Source organism: Delphinapterus leucas, chromosome 17, assembly GCF_059928025.1.
Source record: "Delphinapterus leucas isolate spDelLeu-1000000601 "Yukka" chromosome 17, BTC_Dleu_Yukka2, whole genome shotgun sequence".
NCBI lineage: Eukaryota > Metazoa > Chordata > Mammalia > Artiodactyla > Monodontidae > Delphinapterus > Delphinapterus leucas.
This window is the reverse complement of record NC_143145.1, coordinates 74,890,657-74,906,767: the sequence shown is the minus strand read 5'-3', so window position 1 is coordinate 74,906,767 and position 16,111 is coordinate 74,890,657. Positions and strand designations below refer to the sequence as shown.

At 38.3% G+C, this 16,111-nt stretch overlaps 1 protein-coding gene across 1 annotated transcript in view; it reads right to left on the bottom strand.

Annotated features, from left to right (window-relative positions):
• Positions 1-16,111, bottom strand: part of ARMC1 (armadillo repeat containing 1) — a 34,917-nt gene that overhangs the window by 10,858 nt on the left and 7,948 nt on the right. Inside the window, exons 3-4 of the mRNA XM_022595289.3 lie at positions 13,716-13,807; positions 4,318-4,507 (exon numbers count right to left, since the gene is read on the bottom strand). Coding sequence (XP_022450997.1) covers positions 4,318-4,507; positions 13,716-13,807 — 282 coding nt within the window. The remainder of the gene's footprint in view (positions 1-4,317; positions 4,508-13,715; positions 13,808-16,111) is intronic.

Sequence of the window (16,111 nt, the reverse complement as noted above, 5' to 3'; positions counted from 1 at the left end):
AATAAACCTATACAACAAGTAAAGCAACTGAATTAATAATCAGAACATTTCCCACAAAGAAAAGCCCAGGACCAAATCGCTTCACTGATGAAGTCTACTAAATGTTTAAAGAAGAGTAACACCTATCCTTCACAAACTCATCCAGTCACTTCCCAAATCCTCTTATGAAGCCAGGATTACCCTGATACCAAAACCAGAAAAAGACAGCACGAAGGAAAAAAAGACTACAAACCAATACCCTGTATGAATACAGATGCAAAATGCCTCAATAATATACCAGCAAACTGAAGCCAGAAGCACATTAAAAATGTTATGCACCACGACCAATCGGGATTTATCCTAGGAATGAAGGGCTGGTTCAACATAGGAAAATCAACTGATGCAATACATGATATTAACAGAACTAACTCATCTCAAGAATAAAGACAAATAAGAAGCAATTTTTCAAAACAATGGACAAAGAATGAACAGACATTTCTCCAAAAGAGAAAATCTGTGATAAATTAAAGACATACACAATAAACCTTAAGTCAACCACTAAAAATGGCCAATAAGCATGTGAAAAGATACCATCATTGTAATTAGGTAAATGCAAATCAAAATCACAATAAGATACCACTTCACACCCACTAGAATAGCTATTTTTTTAAGAAATGGAAAATAAGAAATGTTGGCAGGGATGTGGAGAAACTTGACCCCTCACACCTTGCTGATGGGAATGTAAAATGCAGGGGCCACTGTGGAAAACAGTCTGGCAGTTGCTCGAAAAGCTAAACGTATCATCCAGCAATTCTACCCTTAAGAATATACCCAAGAGAACTGAGGACATATATCCACACAAAAACCTGTACATAAATGTTCACAGCAGAATTATTCATAATAGCCAAAAGGTGGAAATAAGCCAAATGTCCATCCTCAGCAGAGTACTTACTATAAGAAATGTTAATGGAGTCCTTCAGGCAGAAGGAAAATGATATTAGACGAAAACCTGTATTTACACGAAGGAATAAAGACCCCCAGAAATGGTAAATACGTGGGTAGACAGAAAATACTCTTATTTTTTAATGTCTTTAAATACTTGTAAATGGTTAAGATGGATGGTAATTCTATGCTAAGTGTAATTTACCACAAAAAAAATTTTTAATAAAAAAAGAGAATATTTAATGTAATAACAAAGTAATTTGGGGTTTATAACATATGCAGAAGTAAAACATAACAAGAACACAAAGGCAGAGATAAGGCAGATGAAAGTATAGTGTTATAAGTGTCTCATGGTGATTAGTGTTAATTGAAGCTAGACTGATAAGTTAAAGATAAGCTGTGACAAAATGAGAGAGTGGCATGGACACCAAACGTAAAATAGACAGCTAGTGGGAAGCAGCCACATAGCACAGGGAGATCAGCTCGGTGCTTTGTGACCACCTAGAGGGGTGGGATACTGAGGGTGGGAGGGAGGGAGACCCAAGAGGGAGGGGATATGGGGACATATGTATATGTATAGCTGATTCACTTTGTTATACAGCAGAAACTAACACACCATTGTGGAGCAAATATACTCCAATAAAGATGTTAAAATAAATAAATAAATAAATATGATTTAAGACATGGTAAAAAAAAAGTTAAAGATACAGAAAATAAATCCTAAATAAAATTCAAAAATAAAAAAAAGATACACAAAATAAACCCTAAATCAACAAACATAAAAGAAAGGAAGGAAGGAAAGAGAATTAAGGCAAATAAGCTAACAAAGGAGATAAAATGCAATCATAAAAAACTTTCAATTACTCCAAAAGGCAGAAAAAGAGGAAAAGAGAACACATGGGACAAATAGAAAGCAATTAGCAAGATGGTTGTTTTAAATCCAGTCATATCAATAATCATATTAAAGGCAAATGATCCCAGCACTCCTGTTAAAAGGTAGAAATTTTTCGATTGGATTAAAAAAGCAAGGCCCAACTATATGGTGCCTCTAAGAAATCCAAGTGAAATACAGACACAAATACAAGATACACACTATAATCAAAAGAACGCTTGAGCAGCTAATATTAAAAGCAGACAAGGGACTTCCTTGGCAGTCCACTGGTTAAGACCTTGCCTTCCAATACAGGGGGTGTGGGTTCAATCCCTGGTCAGGGAGCTAAGATCCCACGTGCCTTGTGGCGAAAAAACCAAAACAGAATATTGTAACAAATTCAATAAAGACTTAAAAAATGGTCCATATAAAACAAATATTAAAAAAAAGCAGAAAAGGTAGAATGTGTTGAGAAAAAACTACACTGTACAACTACTACTGTATAATACTTTTAAAGACAGTACAATTGGTATTACATTTTCCTTAAACGTTTGGTAGAATTCACCGATGAAGATATCAAGGCCAGAAATTGTCTTTATGGAAAGGTTTTTAACTACGAATCCAATTTCTTTGACAGACATAGAGCTATTCATTCAGGTTATCCATTTCTTTTTGAGTGAGCTTTGGCAATCCATCTTTCAAGAAATTTTCCTGTTTCATCTACATTATCAAATTTATTGGCATAAAGTTATTCAAAATATTCACTTATTTTCCTCAGTGTCCACATTAAAAGATCTATAGCAATGCTGTCTCATTTCTGATACTGATACTTTGTGACTTCTCTCTTTTATTCTTGATCAATTTAGCTAGAGGTTTATCAATTTAATTGATCATGTCAAAGATCAGCTTTTGATTTCATTGATTTTTCTGTTTTCCATTCCACTGATTTGTTTTTTTTTGTTTCTTCTCTTCTGCTTACTTTGGATTTAATTTGCTCTTCTTTTTCTAGTTTCTTAAGGTAGAAGCTTAAGTCAGAGACCTTTCCCTTTTTGTATATAAATATTCAGTCATTTGGTGCTAATGAATTCCCCCCTAAACTCTGCTTTAGCTGCTTCCCACAAATTCTAATACTACATCTTTGTAAAAATATTTATTTATTTTTGGCTGCATTGGGTCTTTGTTGCTGCGCGCAGACTTTCTCTAGTTGCAGAGAGTGGGGGCTACTCTTTGTTGAGGTGAATGCTTCCCACTGTGGTGGCTTCTCTTTGTTGCAGAGCAAGGGCTCTAGGCATGCGGGCTTCAGTAGTTGTGGCACAAGGGCTCAGCAGTTGTGGCTCGCGGGCTCTAGAGCACAGGCTCTGTAGTTGTGGCGCACGGGCTTAGTTGCTCCACGACATGTGGGATCTTCCTGGACGAGGGCTCGAACCCACGTCCCCTGCCCTGGCAGGTGGATTCTTAACCACTGCGCCACCAGGCAAGCCCCACATTTTCATTTTTATTCAGTTCAAAATACTTCCTAATTTCTCCTTTGATTTCTTCATTGACCCATGGATTACTTTAGAATTGGGTTAGTTTCCAAAATTCTTAGGGGGTTTTCCAGGTATCTTTCTGTGATTGATTTCTAACTTGCTTTTCATTGTGCTCAGAGAACACACTTTGCTTGGTTCTAATTCTTTTAAATCAGGACTTGTTTTATGGGACACAATATGGTCTATCTTGGTAAATGTTTCATGTGCACATGAAAAGAATGAGTATTACCTTGCTGCTGAGTGGGGCTTTCTATAAATATCAGTTAGGTTAAGTTGATTATTAGTGTTGCGTCTTCTATATCCCTGTTGATTTTCTGTATACTTGTTCTATTAATTGAGACAATGGTAATCAAATCTCCAGCTCTAGTTGTGAATTTATTTCTCCTTGCATTTCCATCAGTTTTTGCTTCATATACTTTGAAGTTCTATTACTAGGGCATAAATATTTGCAATGGTTATGTCCTTTGAATAACTGACCCGTTAAGCACAAAATGCCCCTCTTTATCAGAGTAAAATGCTAATATTGGGACTTACTCTTTTCTTTTTAATTATTTATTTTAATTTATCTATTTTTGGCTGTGTTGGGTCTTCGTTGCTGCATGTGGGCTTTCTCTAGTTGTGGCGAGCGGGGGCTACTCTTCGATGCAGTCTGTGGGCTTCTCATTGTTGTGGCTTCTTTTGGTGCGGAGCACAGGCTCTAGGCACGTGGGCTTCAGTAGTTGTGGCATGCGGGCTTAGTAGTTGTGGCTCGTGGGCTCTAGAGCACAGGCTCAGTAGTTGTGGCGCACGGGCTTAGTTGCTCCACGGCATGTGGGATCTTCCTGGACCAGGGCTTGAACCCGTGTCCCCTGCACTGGCAGGCAGATTCTTAACCACTGTGCCACCAGGGAAGCCAGGGACTTATTCTTAAAGACTGTTAGCAGGTGACACTGAGATAACCGGTTAACATGATTTCCCTCTCGCATGTTATGAACCATGTGTTTATAAAAGTCTTACCGTATCATCAAGACCATCTATATGCAAAACCACTGTTTTGGCACGTTTGTTTGTGGTTCCCAGAAAAAACTGAGCTTTCCTTCGACGTGAATTCATTTCATTGAAACTATCACCATCTGCCATATTGGAAGACTGAAGAATTTCATAGATTTCAGAGGCCAGCAGTTTTGTTTCTCCTGGAGTTGTAGTCCTTGAAAAGAAACATATAAATTAACAAAGCAGTCTTGCCACTTCTACTGATTCTGTAATTTTATTCCTCAACTTGGCAAAACCTTGTTTTCTTCATTCTGATCTATACTTTATTTCTAGAGTCACACAGGCTACATCTACTTAGATAAACAAAACAGTTACAGACCACAGACTGGCAAAAATGGTTATAGGAAATAAATACTCCCACCATCACTGTTTTTAACTTCCTTTATTTCATAGTTCAAAGTGTCATCATTTTCATACAGTAATAAATTCCTTTCTGGAAGATTTTCAGTTTCTATCTACTTAAAACCAAATATTTTTTAAAGAATAACATAGTCAAATCAACATGATGGTCCCACTGTTGTTCTAAGTATGTTTTTCTGGTATACCTCACAGGACCAATTTTATTGCTGCCCTTCCTACAAAACAGTTAAGGGAATACCTCTATAGACACAAATCTCCCTTAAAGCTAAGTAAAATTTTGTCTTAGGCAGAATGAAATTTGCAAAAGCATATAAGCAAAAATGAAGTAAAAACGATTACAAAAAAATGGTTCTGGGGCTTCCCTGGTGGCGCAGTGGTTGGGAGTCTGCCTGCCGATGCAGGGGACACGGGTTCGTGCCCCGGTCCAGGAGGATCCCACGTGCCACAAAGCGGCTGGGCCCGTGGGCCATGGCCGCTGAGCCTGCGCATCCAGAGCCTGTGCTCCGCAACGGGAGAGGCCACAGCAGTGAGAGGCCCGCGTACCGCAAAAAAAAAAAAAAAAAAAAAAATATATATATATATATATATATATATGGTTCTGAAGAACCTAGGGGCAGGACAGGAATAAAGACACAGACCTAGAGAATGGACTTGAGGACATGGGGAGGGGGAAGGGTAAGCTGAGACGAAGTGAGAGAGTGGCATTGACATATATACACTACCAAACGTAAAATAGCTAGCTAGTGGGAAGCAGCCACATAGCAGCTCGGTGCTTTGTGACCACCTAGAGGGATGGGATAGGGAGGGTGGGAGGGAGACGCAAGAGGGAGGGGATATGGGGATATATGTATACGTATAGCTGACTCACTTTGTTCTACAGCAGAAACTAACACAACACTGTAAAGCAATTATACTCCAATAAAGATGTTAAAAAAAAAAAAACAACGAAGTTACTTCTTGATCTGGGCACTATATGAGGTATCACAAATATCTACGTATGTTGCTGTTCAACAAATTAATGATAAATAATTATTGCCTTATTTTTTAAAAATGCTTTTAAAACCAAAAAGAAAAAGCCAAGAGCATCTACAGATTTGGAAGCAGGTATCTTAGTCTTTAAAAAAAAAAAAAACAAAAATTACTATTCAAATACTGTGATTCAAAACATTCAAGTACAAAAAGTCTAGAGTTATATGGTACAGTTGGCCATAAGCCTAAGAAAGACTGTATAATTAAACAAGTATTAGTTGCCCTAAGCTTCTTAAGCAAGTGAAAATTGAAAGAGCTGATTAATGCCCTGGATTTAGTTCAGTCTTTAAAATATGACGCCCGAGAAAAGACTATCCTGAAAAGCTCTTTCATCTAAATAATTGGAATTCTGCTCTCAGTAATTTACTATTCCATAATGAAGTATATTGATTCCTCACCACTTTTTCTAAATAGTTATCTATATTGAAAATGTTCAAAATATTATTCATAAAACACAACGGAAAGGTGAACTCTGATCTTCATTATATATCAAAAATAATTTTCATTTTGAATGTATTTCCTCACTGGTCATAAACACCAATTCACTCTAATCCTATATATATGCTACTAATATCATTTTATACCGCCTATAAAAGCCAGTTAAGACTTCCATATACTTCATGAAAGCAGTGAATATACTATTTTAATGTTAAAGACTTGCTATCATCTTTTGAAGATCTTCACAACTTTTCCTTTAGGAGTTGGTTTTGCTTTTTTTTTTCTGTGTTGTTCACTAAAATAAGTGTTCTTATAACATTTATGCAACTCAGAAAATCATCCTTCATCTTTCAATGTAAAACCAATCCTAACTTTAAAAGGGTTCTAAGAAGGCAGTCAGCAACTCTGCTTAGGTAACAATGAAGTCCAAAGGCAGGAAAACTATGATCCTTGAGCAAAAGTCCGTCATTTACATATCATCTCTGGCTGCTTTAACCCACAAGGGCAGAGCTGAGCGCCGCAACAGAGACTGTGAGCCCAACAAAGCCTAAAATAGTTACTATCTGGCTTTTTATTTTACAGAAAAAAAGTTGCCACCCTCTGTTCTAAAAACTTTACAAAGAACAACGTAAAAATCAAGGCAAAATGGAGCAGCATTTTCAAGAATCACAAGAAAACAAAAGGTGAACCATGGATGCAGTCCAGTTTTCCTTCAAGTATCAAGGTTTACAGAAAAGGAATTTTAAACATGAAAGAACTCAAGGAATATTAGAGTCTTACTTGAGCAATCTACTAGAGAATTAAGCTTCAACCAACAAAGAGATGACTAGGAAAACTAGCAAAAGGACTGATGATGAGCATTTTACGCATTTAACTGTAGATCTAAATTTAAAACTAAAGTGGAAAAGAGAATAGAATATATAAATGTTCTGATAAAGTAGAAATAATGCAACTTAAAAAAAGAAAGGAAAAGGGAGAAGAAAAGGGAAAAGTCGACAAAGTCTGACTATGGGTGTGAAAAGATTACCATTAAAACCAACAAGCAAGATGGTGAAAGTTTAAATAAGAAAACAGAAAACTTAGAACATTTATTTAAAGTATAAGTACAAAGGTAACCACTTTAACAATAAGACAAATCAGAAGAAATTTTCAAGATAAAAGAAGAAAACAGCAGGCACAAAAACACAACTATTATAATATACATGGTAATTACAACAAAAATGGGTTAAGATGAAATATATCAGTAACAGCAATAAATATAAATGGACCTAGCTCACTAATTTAAAAGATTTTTTATTTTATTTTTATTGGAGTATAGTTGATTTACAATGTTGTGTTAGTTTCAGGTGTACAGCAGAGTGATTCAGTTATACATATACATATATTCATTCTTTTTCAGATTCTTTTCCCATATAGGTTATTGAGTAGATAAGAGTTCCCTGTGCTATACAGTAGGTCCTTGTTGGTTATCTATTTTATATATAGTAGTGTATGTATGTTAATCCCAAGCTCCTACTTTATTGCCCCCACTAAAAGATTTTCATTTTGACTCACAAAACAAGACACAACTAAAAGTGATTCAGAAATAAAGGAATGGGCAAGTGTAGATAAGGCAAATAGAAACAATGAGAACAGGAATTGTGTACTGATATCACACAAAGTAGAATTCCAGCCCCAAATCCAAGCATTAAACATGACAAAGGACACATTTTTTTCTCCTAAAATACATACTTCACAACGACTATATATAAGTTATGAAGACATACATACCAAACAACAACATGTATGGAGAAAGAATAAAGCAAATGTTAAAATAGTAAAACAAGGGACTTCCCGGGTGGTCCAGCGGTTAAGACTCTGTGCTCCCAGTGCAGGGGGCCTGGGTTTGATCCCTGGTCAGGGAACTAGATCCCACATGCTGCAACTAAAAGCCCGCATGCCTCAACTAAAAGACACCCACATGCCATGACAAAGATCTCATGCCGCAACTAAGACCCAGGGCAGCCAAAATAAATAAATATTTAAAAAAACAAAAACACAGTAAAACAAATGGTAAAATGTTAAAATTTGGGGACTACTGGTGTACTTATCTAGGCATCAGTGTACTGTTTGTACAACTTTTCTGAAAGTCTGATGTCATTTCAAACTAAAGTTTAAAAAACTATGTATGTATAAACATATTTAAATGAAAACATAAATGGCATTATGGATTTTCTTTTTTATATTTTTGAATTTTTATAAATAAACCACATACCACATACTTGTAATAAGATTTTAAAATAGTATTTTAAAGAAAATAAAAGAACACAGAAGAAAGGCATAAAGAAATGAAGCACATACTTTTCATCCAAGATTTTAGCAAGAAGAATAGACCACCATTACTATGGCACTGTTTCAAAATCTAGAATTTTAGGAAGTTCTCTAGATGAAATGAGGTATTTTAAAGTTGAGATGCCACATTTTATTAAAGTGACTTTTATTTATAGCATACTTCATGTTAGATATTCACAAGTGCCTTTATAAAATACATTTTGTATCAAAAGTATTATTCCTGAAATACAAATTACCAAATGCCTTAAACTGCATTTAGATAACTTCCTAGACTGACATTTTGAAAATTCTCTTCACAAAGGGATCCAGGGTTAAAAATAAAATGTAAAAAGGTTCTAACCTCTAAGGACAAGTTTTCATTTATGGAAGATTAAAATTAGAACACAATGCCAGATTCATTTTGAGTGACAGAGAACTTAAAATTCTCTTTACAATTGAAGAACTGAAAGTAACAGCGACTTTGAAATCAATCCAACTGTCGATCTGTGAGCACCAATTTGACCTAAACATTAAGTCAAACCTGCTGTTGAATAACTTGCTAAAATCTCAGCAAAATTTTGTAGCAAAAAATAATTTGGTGATAAAAGGGCAAAAATTTCAATACACAGAATTTTCCCTATTTTATAAAACATTGCTCTCTGCTTCTCATGTTAAGAATAACCTCCACTCTCCCCACCTACTTCTGCTTTCTGGTTTCCCCTTTGATCACTCCAGATGAAGGTTTCTCTTCAGTCAATAAAGCAGCATCCCTCCACAATAGATTTTCTTTGTTCTATGGGTCTCACTGGGGTATGGGAAGATCCTTTTGCTGCTTCCCTAGTTGTATAGTTCCACAGAATCATAGCTAAATCTCCCTCTAACTCAGTACTCCTAAACAGAGAGAAAAACTGATCCGAATCCCACCCTGACTGCCTAACTGTCATGGGGCAGCCACATCAATGAAAACAATTGGGGTATATAATTTAGATCTCTTGTGCTATGGCTTACCAAGATGACCTACATAAGAACGGAATAGTGGTAAATCAGTCATCTGTATCTGCCAACAAAGATGTCAAAATGCAAAATAATGTCTGAAGAACATATGTCTACAGCGTCAAAACGATTATGCATATATAAAACTCACCCTGCTCTATATGATAAAAACTTTTCCTTTTGATTTTTTAAGAATTTTTAATACAGGTACCCAAAAGAAAAAAGTAAATGAGGAGAAAATAATAATGCCAGAGCAATCTAATTTCTTAAAAAAGGAAAATGAGGGACTTCCTTGGTGGTCCAGTGGTAAAGAATCCACCTTCCAATGCAGGGGACTCGGGTTTGATCCCTGGTCAGAGAACTAAGATCGCACATGCCGCGGGGCAACTAAGCCTGCATGCCACAACTACTGAGCCCATGTGCCACAAACTACAGAGCCCACGTGCCCTGGAGCGCCAGCGTTCTGGAGCCTCCTCGCCACAACTATAGAGACCATGTGCCCTGGAGCACTGCACCACAACTAGAGAAGAGAAAACCCGTACGCCACAACTAGAGAGAAGTCCGCGTGCCGCAACAAAAGATCCCGTATGTCTCAACAAAGATCCCGCACGCTGCAACTAAGACCCGACGCAGCTGAAAATAAATAATAAATAAAATGAAGAAATATGTAAAAAAAGAAAATTATGTCCAAGCCATGAGATAATTCACAACACAAAGCTAAACATGCTGAACCAAAACCTGATTCTAATACTTCAGTCTTAATGTTTACAAGCTAAAACACATAGTTTTATTGATCTTCTGATAACAGTAACTGATAAATTCTAAGATGATTATTTTAGTAAACAGAGGTGACTTTTAAGAAAGCTTGAAAGGTAACCTTCAAATCTGAGATCTCCCACAGCCAAATGAGCTGGAAAATATATATAAAAATTATTACATCATATCTCCACTTTTGAGAGAGGTACAGGACCAAATTATAATGGCGTATGCAATGAATGCATACCTGTTTTACTGCTGGAGGAGCCAGCAACAATCACCACAGTGTCCTAAAAAATATACATCATTTGTATTAAAGAGAAGCTGCTTGTGGCAACCGTGGAGACACACTGCTTGGATCTCCCTTTAAGAAGGAAACCTGCCCTTTGGCTACAGGGAGTAGAATAGTAGAGCCACCAGCAGTAGTGGCTTTGAGATCTCTCACACCATTCAATCCTTCATTCCAAGGCCTGACCGTTCCCAGCGAGACCCCACTCAATGCCTGGGCAGCAGGGGCACAATAGGGCCTGGCCATTTCTGCCCAATGCAAGACTGATCTACGGGGTAATCCTCGCTTTGGAGCTCCCCCTTGAGCTGTCAGATTTGCATTGCAATCTGAGACTCTCCTTGCCCCATTCGGTTTCCTCTTCACTTTCCTTTTACAGATGTCAGATCTGCATTGCAGTCTAACGACTATAGTCCAATCCTTCTTCATTCCCTTCTACCTCTACAGACGATATCTCACAATAAACCTCTTCCATTTCTAACTCCATCTCAAGATCTCCTTCCCAGATGACACTGCAAGATAATGACCTGAACTGGCACAATACTTCTCTTATAAAGATACAAGTTGTTGGTCTTCCCTGGTGATGCAGTGGTTGAGAATCCGCCTGCCAATGCAGGGGACACGGGTTCGAGCCCTGGTCCAGGAAGATCTCACATGCCGCGGCGCAACTAAGCCCGTGTGCCACAACCGAGCCTGTGCTCTAGAGCCCGCGAGCCACAACTACTGAGCCCACGTGCCACACTACTGAAGCCCACACGCCTAGAGCACGTGCTCCACAATGAGAGAAGCCACCACAATGAGAAGCCGGCGTACCACAACAAAGAGTAGCCCCCGTTCGCAGCAACTAAAGAAAGCCCGCACGCGTGGCAACAAAGACCCAACACAGCCAAGAATAATAAATAAATAATAAACTAAATAAATTTATTAAAAAAAAATACAAGTTGTCTCCCTAACGTTAAGATGTTACGGAAAACCCCGAACTTTTTGGCCAACCCAATATTTTAGATGTATCTCTCATTTACAGATACACACATACATATGCACATACCACAAGCTTAGCCAACCAAGCTAAGAAATTGTTTTATAGGTTAAATCTACAGTACCTCTAAAACTTGCTCTAAATGTTTAAAGCTCAAATTTGAAGCATATTTTAATATCAACATTAACTTTTCATATAATTTCTTACATTTTAAAATTTTTACCACGTATTTTCAGCTTCAATAACCAAACCTGTTAAAGAAATACACAATCTTAAGTTCATCATATGAATAAAATAATCCTACAGAAGGCTCCATATTATGCTTAATCCTGTCACGATTTCCAAAAGAATATGCCAGTTAAAAATAATTACATGGGGGCTTCTCTGGTGGCACGGTGGTTGAGAGTCCGCCTGCCGATGCAGGGGAGGGACACGGGTTCGTGTCCCGGTCCGGGAAGATCCCACATGCCGCGGAGCAGCTGGGCCCGTGAGCCATGGCCGCTGAGCCTGCACTCCACAACGGGAGAGGCCGCAGCGGTGAGAGGCCCACATACCACAAAAACAAAAAAAAACAGCTAAAGAGGGTTTCCCTGGTAGCGCAGTGGTTGAGAGTCTGCCTGCTGATGCAGGGGACACGGGTTCGTGCCCTGGTCCGGGAAGATCCCACGTGCCGCGGAGCAGCTGGGCCCGTGAACCATGGCCACTGAGCCTGCGTGTCCGGAGCCTGTGCTCCGCAACAGGAGAGGCCACAACAGTGAGAGGCCCGCGTACCGCAAAAAAATAAAATAAAATAAAAATAATTACATGGCATTAAAACATACTAGGAACAAGAACAATGCAACCTCATATTTTATACAACACTTTAGAATTTACAGACCATTTCTACACGTATCATCCCACTGAATCGAGCACCTTGACGTTGTTCCTCAGGTGTATGGATAAGGAAACTGAGGGTCAAAGAGACCATTTCTCTCAAGTCAGAACTGCAATCCAAATTTTACTAATGCAACTGACCTCAAACCATAGGTAATGATTAATACAATTGATGCCAGTCAATATTTTCTAATATTTATTCCTAACTGATCACCTGAATAAAAACAAAAAAAACCCTTCAGTCTCTAACTTGTCATTATTAAAGATCAAGACACCTATCAGGGGTAGCATGATTAAAAAAAAAAGATTATTAAAATAAAATTTATCTAGAAGCCAAGAACACTAAAAAAAAAAATACACTGCCTTGGAAGTCAGTTTGGATGGCGGTCCACTGATATAATTTAACTTACAGTGCTTGGGAATTATAGAACTTTTGTGAGCACTCAAGCCAAAGAAACTGCAAGTTTTAAAAATCAGTAAATTAAATGGTTATTTATTATAGTCTTAAAGGCAGTCATGTCTTGAATAAGATCAAGATACAAAGTAAACTAAGATAAAACCTCAGAAAGCATAGTTTTTTGCTTTCAGACACAGTGGAAATAACAAAACACTTAATCTTCAATTTCTAGCCTTCTACAAGGAAATCAGCAAGGCCTAGGAAAGGAGCAAAACCAGACGTTCCCAGAGGCAACACAGCTGAAGGACTACAGATAAGAAACTCAGCCTCTGTAATTTTCTCACCCATAAAACTATTATCTGTCTAACCTACCTCAAAAAGCTGTAAATAGCAAAATGAGATGATAGATATAAAAACCTTCCTAAGATGAAAGGTACAATTAAAAACCACCCATTTGCTAGAATTCAAATTAAATGGCCCTAAATCTCTAAGAGACATCGCAATGATTCTCAGGAAAATCTCACCAAAAGCCCTTTTTGTCATGATACAGATCAAGGTTCTTTCGAGTAAGACTGCAAGGAAGTAAGAAAAGAATTATGTACTATACTACAATGCTGCACATTTTCAAATGCCACCTGTGTTGCACTACTAGCAAATCCATTTACATCTACTTCACAAAACTTCATACAAGGTAGGACTGTCTCTTTTTAGAAATATTATTCATAAGTACAATGTGTATCAACATTTTAAATAAAATTTGAGCATTTTCGTAAGGACTACTGTTAATATCAACGTTTAGAAATAATCACAACACTGACCATCAGAACATTTTTGGACATATAACCCACGAAAGTATGCCGTCACATTAAGAGTACAAATTTCAGTAAAGTAACATGACCCACTTTTCTACTCCATTAGGAGACACTATCTATTGTACTTACTTCTGTATAACACTTTGCAAGCTTAGCATCATACCCAGCTCTCCTTTCATCTTTTCTCTGTTAGCACGGCACTCTGCCAAGTATCGAAGAGCCTACAGCGAGAGCAGGAATAGGTCAGTCCACATGCCAGACTACTCAAAATTAAACCCACTACTAAGCTACTGCTAGAGGAAAGAGTGAAAAACAGGGCTTTGCTTTTAGAACCAATTGGTTTTGAATGTTTAGAAACTCTTCTTTAAATGTGATAAGCAGAGCAGTCCTCTAGGGGACAAAAATATTCCTTTGAGCTGCAGTAGCTGAATCTGCTCTTTGAAATGAAGGTTCCCAACTTATCTGCAAGGTCAAAATTAGGCTGTTCTGGTTTCATTTTCACCACTTCATCTTGACAAGGACACAAGGAACTATAGTCCATTTATTAATTTCAGGGAGCAGTCCCAATAGCCATCATTTCCCTAGGTGCTTTTGACATATTAACTAAAATAAACTGCTGAGAGGGACAAAACATACAACCCCCTTTATGGAATGAACTGTTTCTAGTTTTATAAAACACCTTTAAAATGACTTTTTTTTTTTTAAACTGAAAACCAAAAGATGAACTCACTCTCACAAATTCCTATTCTGTGAAGTTAACTTTTCTAGGGTGCTTTTCTCTTAAGATTTAAAGTACATTTTTGCAAGTATTTCCTTCACATGCTGATTCTTGAGGGATTTTATTAGCTGTTCTACAAACTTCCTAATCTCTGATCATTCACTGCAGACTTTAGTACCTGATTCGCAGGGAAATACCTCTGTGAACTACACCATCCAAAGCTGCCCCCTCAGTTCACTGACCTTCACATTTCCTACTAGCTCTCTACACTACATTTCCAAAGTGCCTGGTCCTTACCAAAAATGGTACTATCCATGAAATCACAAATCCAACAACCTGTCTCTGACTGCAATCTCCTATCCTTTCTGTAACTAGTCTTACCTTGATTTTCACTTTGGTCCATATAGGATTAACTGCCAAGGTAACTGCCCTCCCTTCATAAAAAAACTAACAAACAGGACAACTGGATGAGAAGCAGCATAGGACTGGAATCCCTAAGAGAAATGATGAGGCAGATCCTACAACTGCCCCATCTTACTGCTTTGGAAGCAGTTCCAGACTGCAGCACAGGGAGAAGGAAGCCCAGTGAAGTCCAGGGGTCTTGCCAAGCTAGGGAGACAGAGATGAGAGCTGGGGAGGTTAGGGTGGAGTAGTATAATAAAAAATACATGTCTGGTCTTCGTCTAGTCCCTGGCATAGAGTTCCTAAAACCCTTGGAATTTTTTGATAGGAATTTGTTATTCATAAGGAGGCCCTTTAGATCACACTTGGGTGAGTTCATGTTAAAGAAGTGAGTTAGGCTGTGTCCCCTAGATGGCCTCAGGATGCAGCTCGTCACTAGAAAGACCAAGTGACTAGAGGGTGGGAACTTTCAGCCCCACCCACTGACCTGGGAGGTAGGGAAGGGCTGGAAATTGAGCTCTATAAAAACTCTTGAACAAGGAGATTCAGAGTTTCTGGCTTGGTAAATACATCCACCTGCCAGGGTGGTGTGCCCCAACTCCACAGAGACAGAAGTTCCTGTACGCAGGACCCTTCCAGATCCTGCCCTATGTGCCTGTTCATTTGTATCCTTTATAAAAATCTGGTAAATGCAAGTAAAGTGGCTTCCTGAGTTCTGGAGCCATTCTAGTAAATTACTGAACTGAGGAGGAGGTCACTGGAACACCCAATTTATAGCTGCTCTGTTAGAAACATGGGTGACCTGATACTTGCAACTGGCCTTTGAAGTGAAGGCAGTCTTGGGGAACTGAGTCTTAAACCTGGGGAATTTGATACCTAACTCTGAGTGCTTACTGTCAAAATTGCATTGTTGGTCACCCAGCTGGTGTCCACAGAGGACATTGGCTGGTGTCAGAAAATACCCCAGGCAGCTAGAATTTGCAGAGCAGAGTAACAGACAGGAGGGATCAGCACAGCAAGACAGCTCCATAGATCTACGGAGGGGTGCCCAAGAATCTGTGGTTGAATACTGACTTGCACATGCCTGGAGTAAAAGACCAAAGGGCCTGGGACTAAAACCACCAGAAAGTAGGGAAAACCATTCCTGGACCTCACACTGGGCTGAGAATAGTTTGTGACACCACCAGCCAGAAGTGAAAAGACCTCACAGTGCAGGAGGAATCAGGGTGAATCCTCAGAAGAGCATCCCGTTAGGAGTCTTGGAAGGATCAAACTGATCCCAAGTAACTTAAGGGCAACCAAGAATAAAGTTGAAGAATATTTATAGGGACACCAAAACCTCCAAAGCCCATACGATAAAATCTGCGATGTCTGGCATCTGATTAAAAACTACCAGACACGAAAA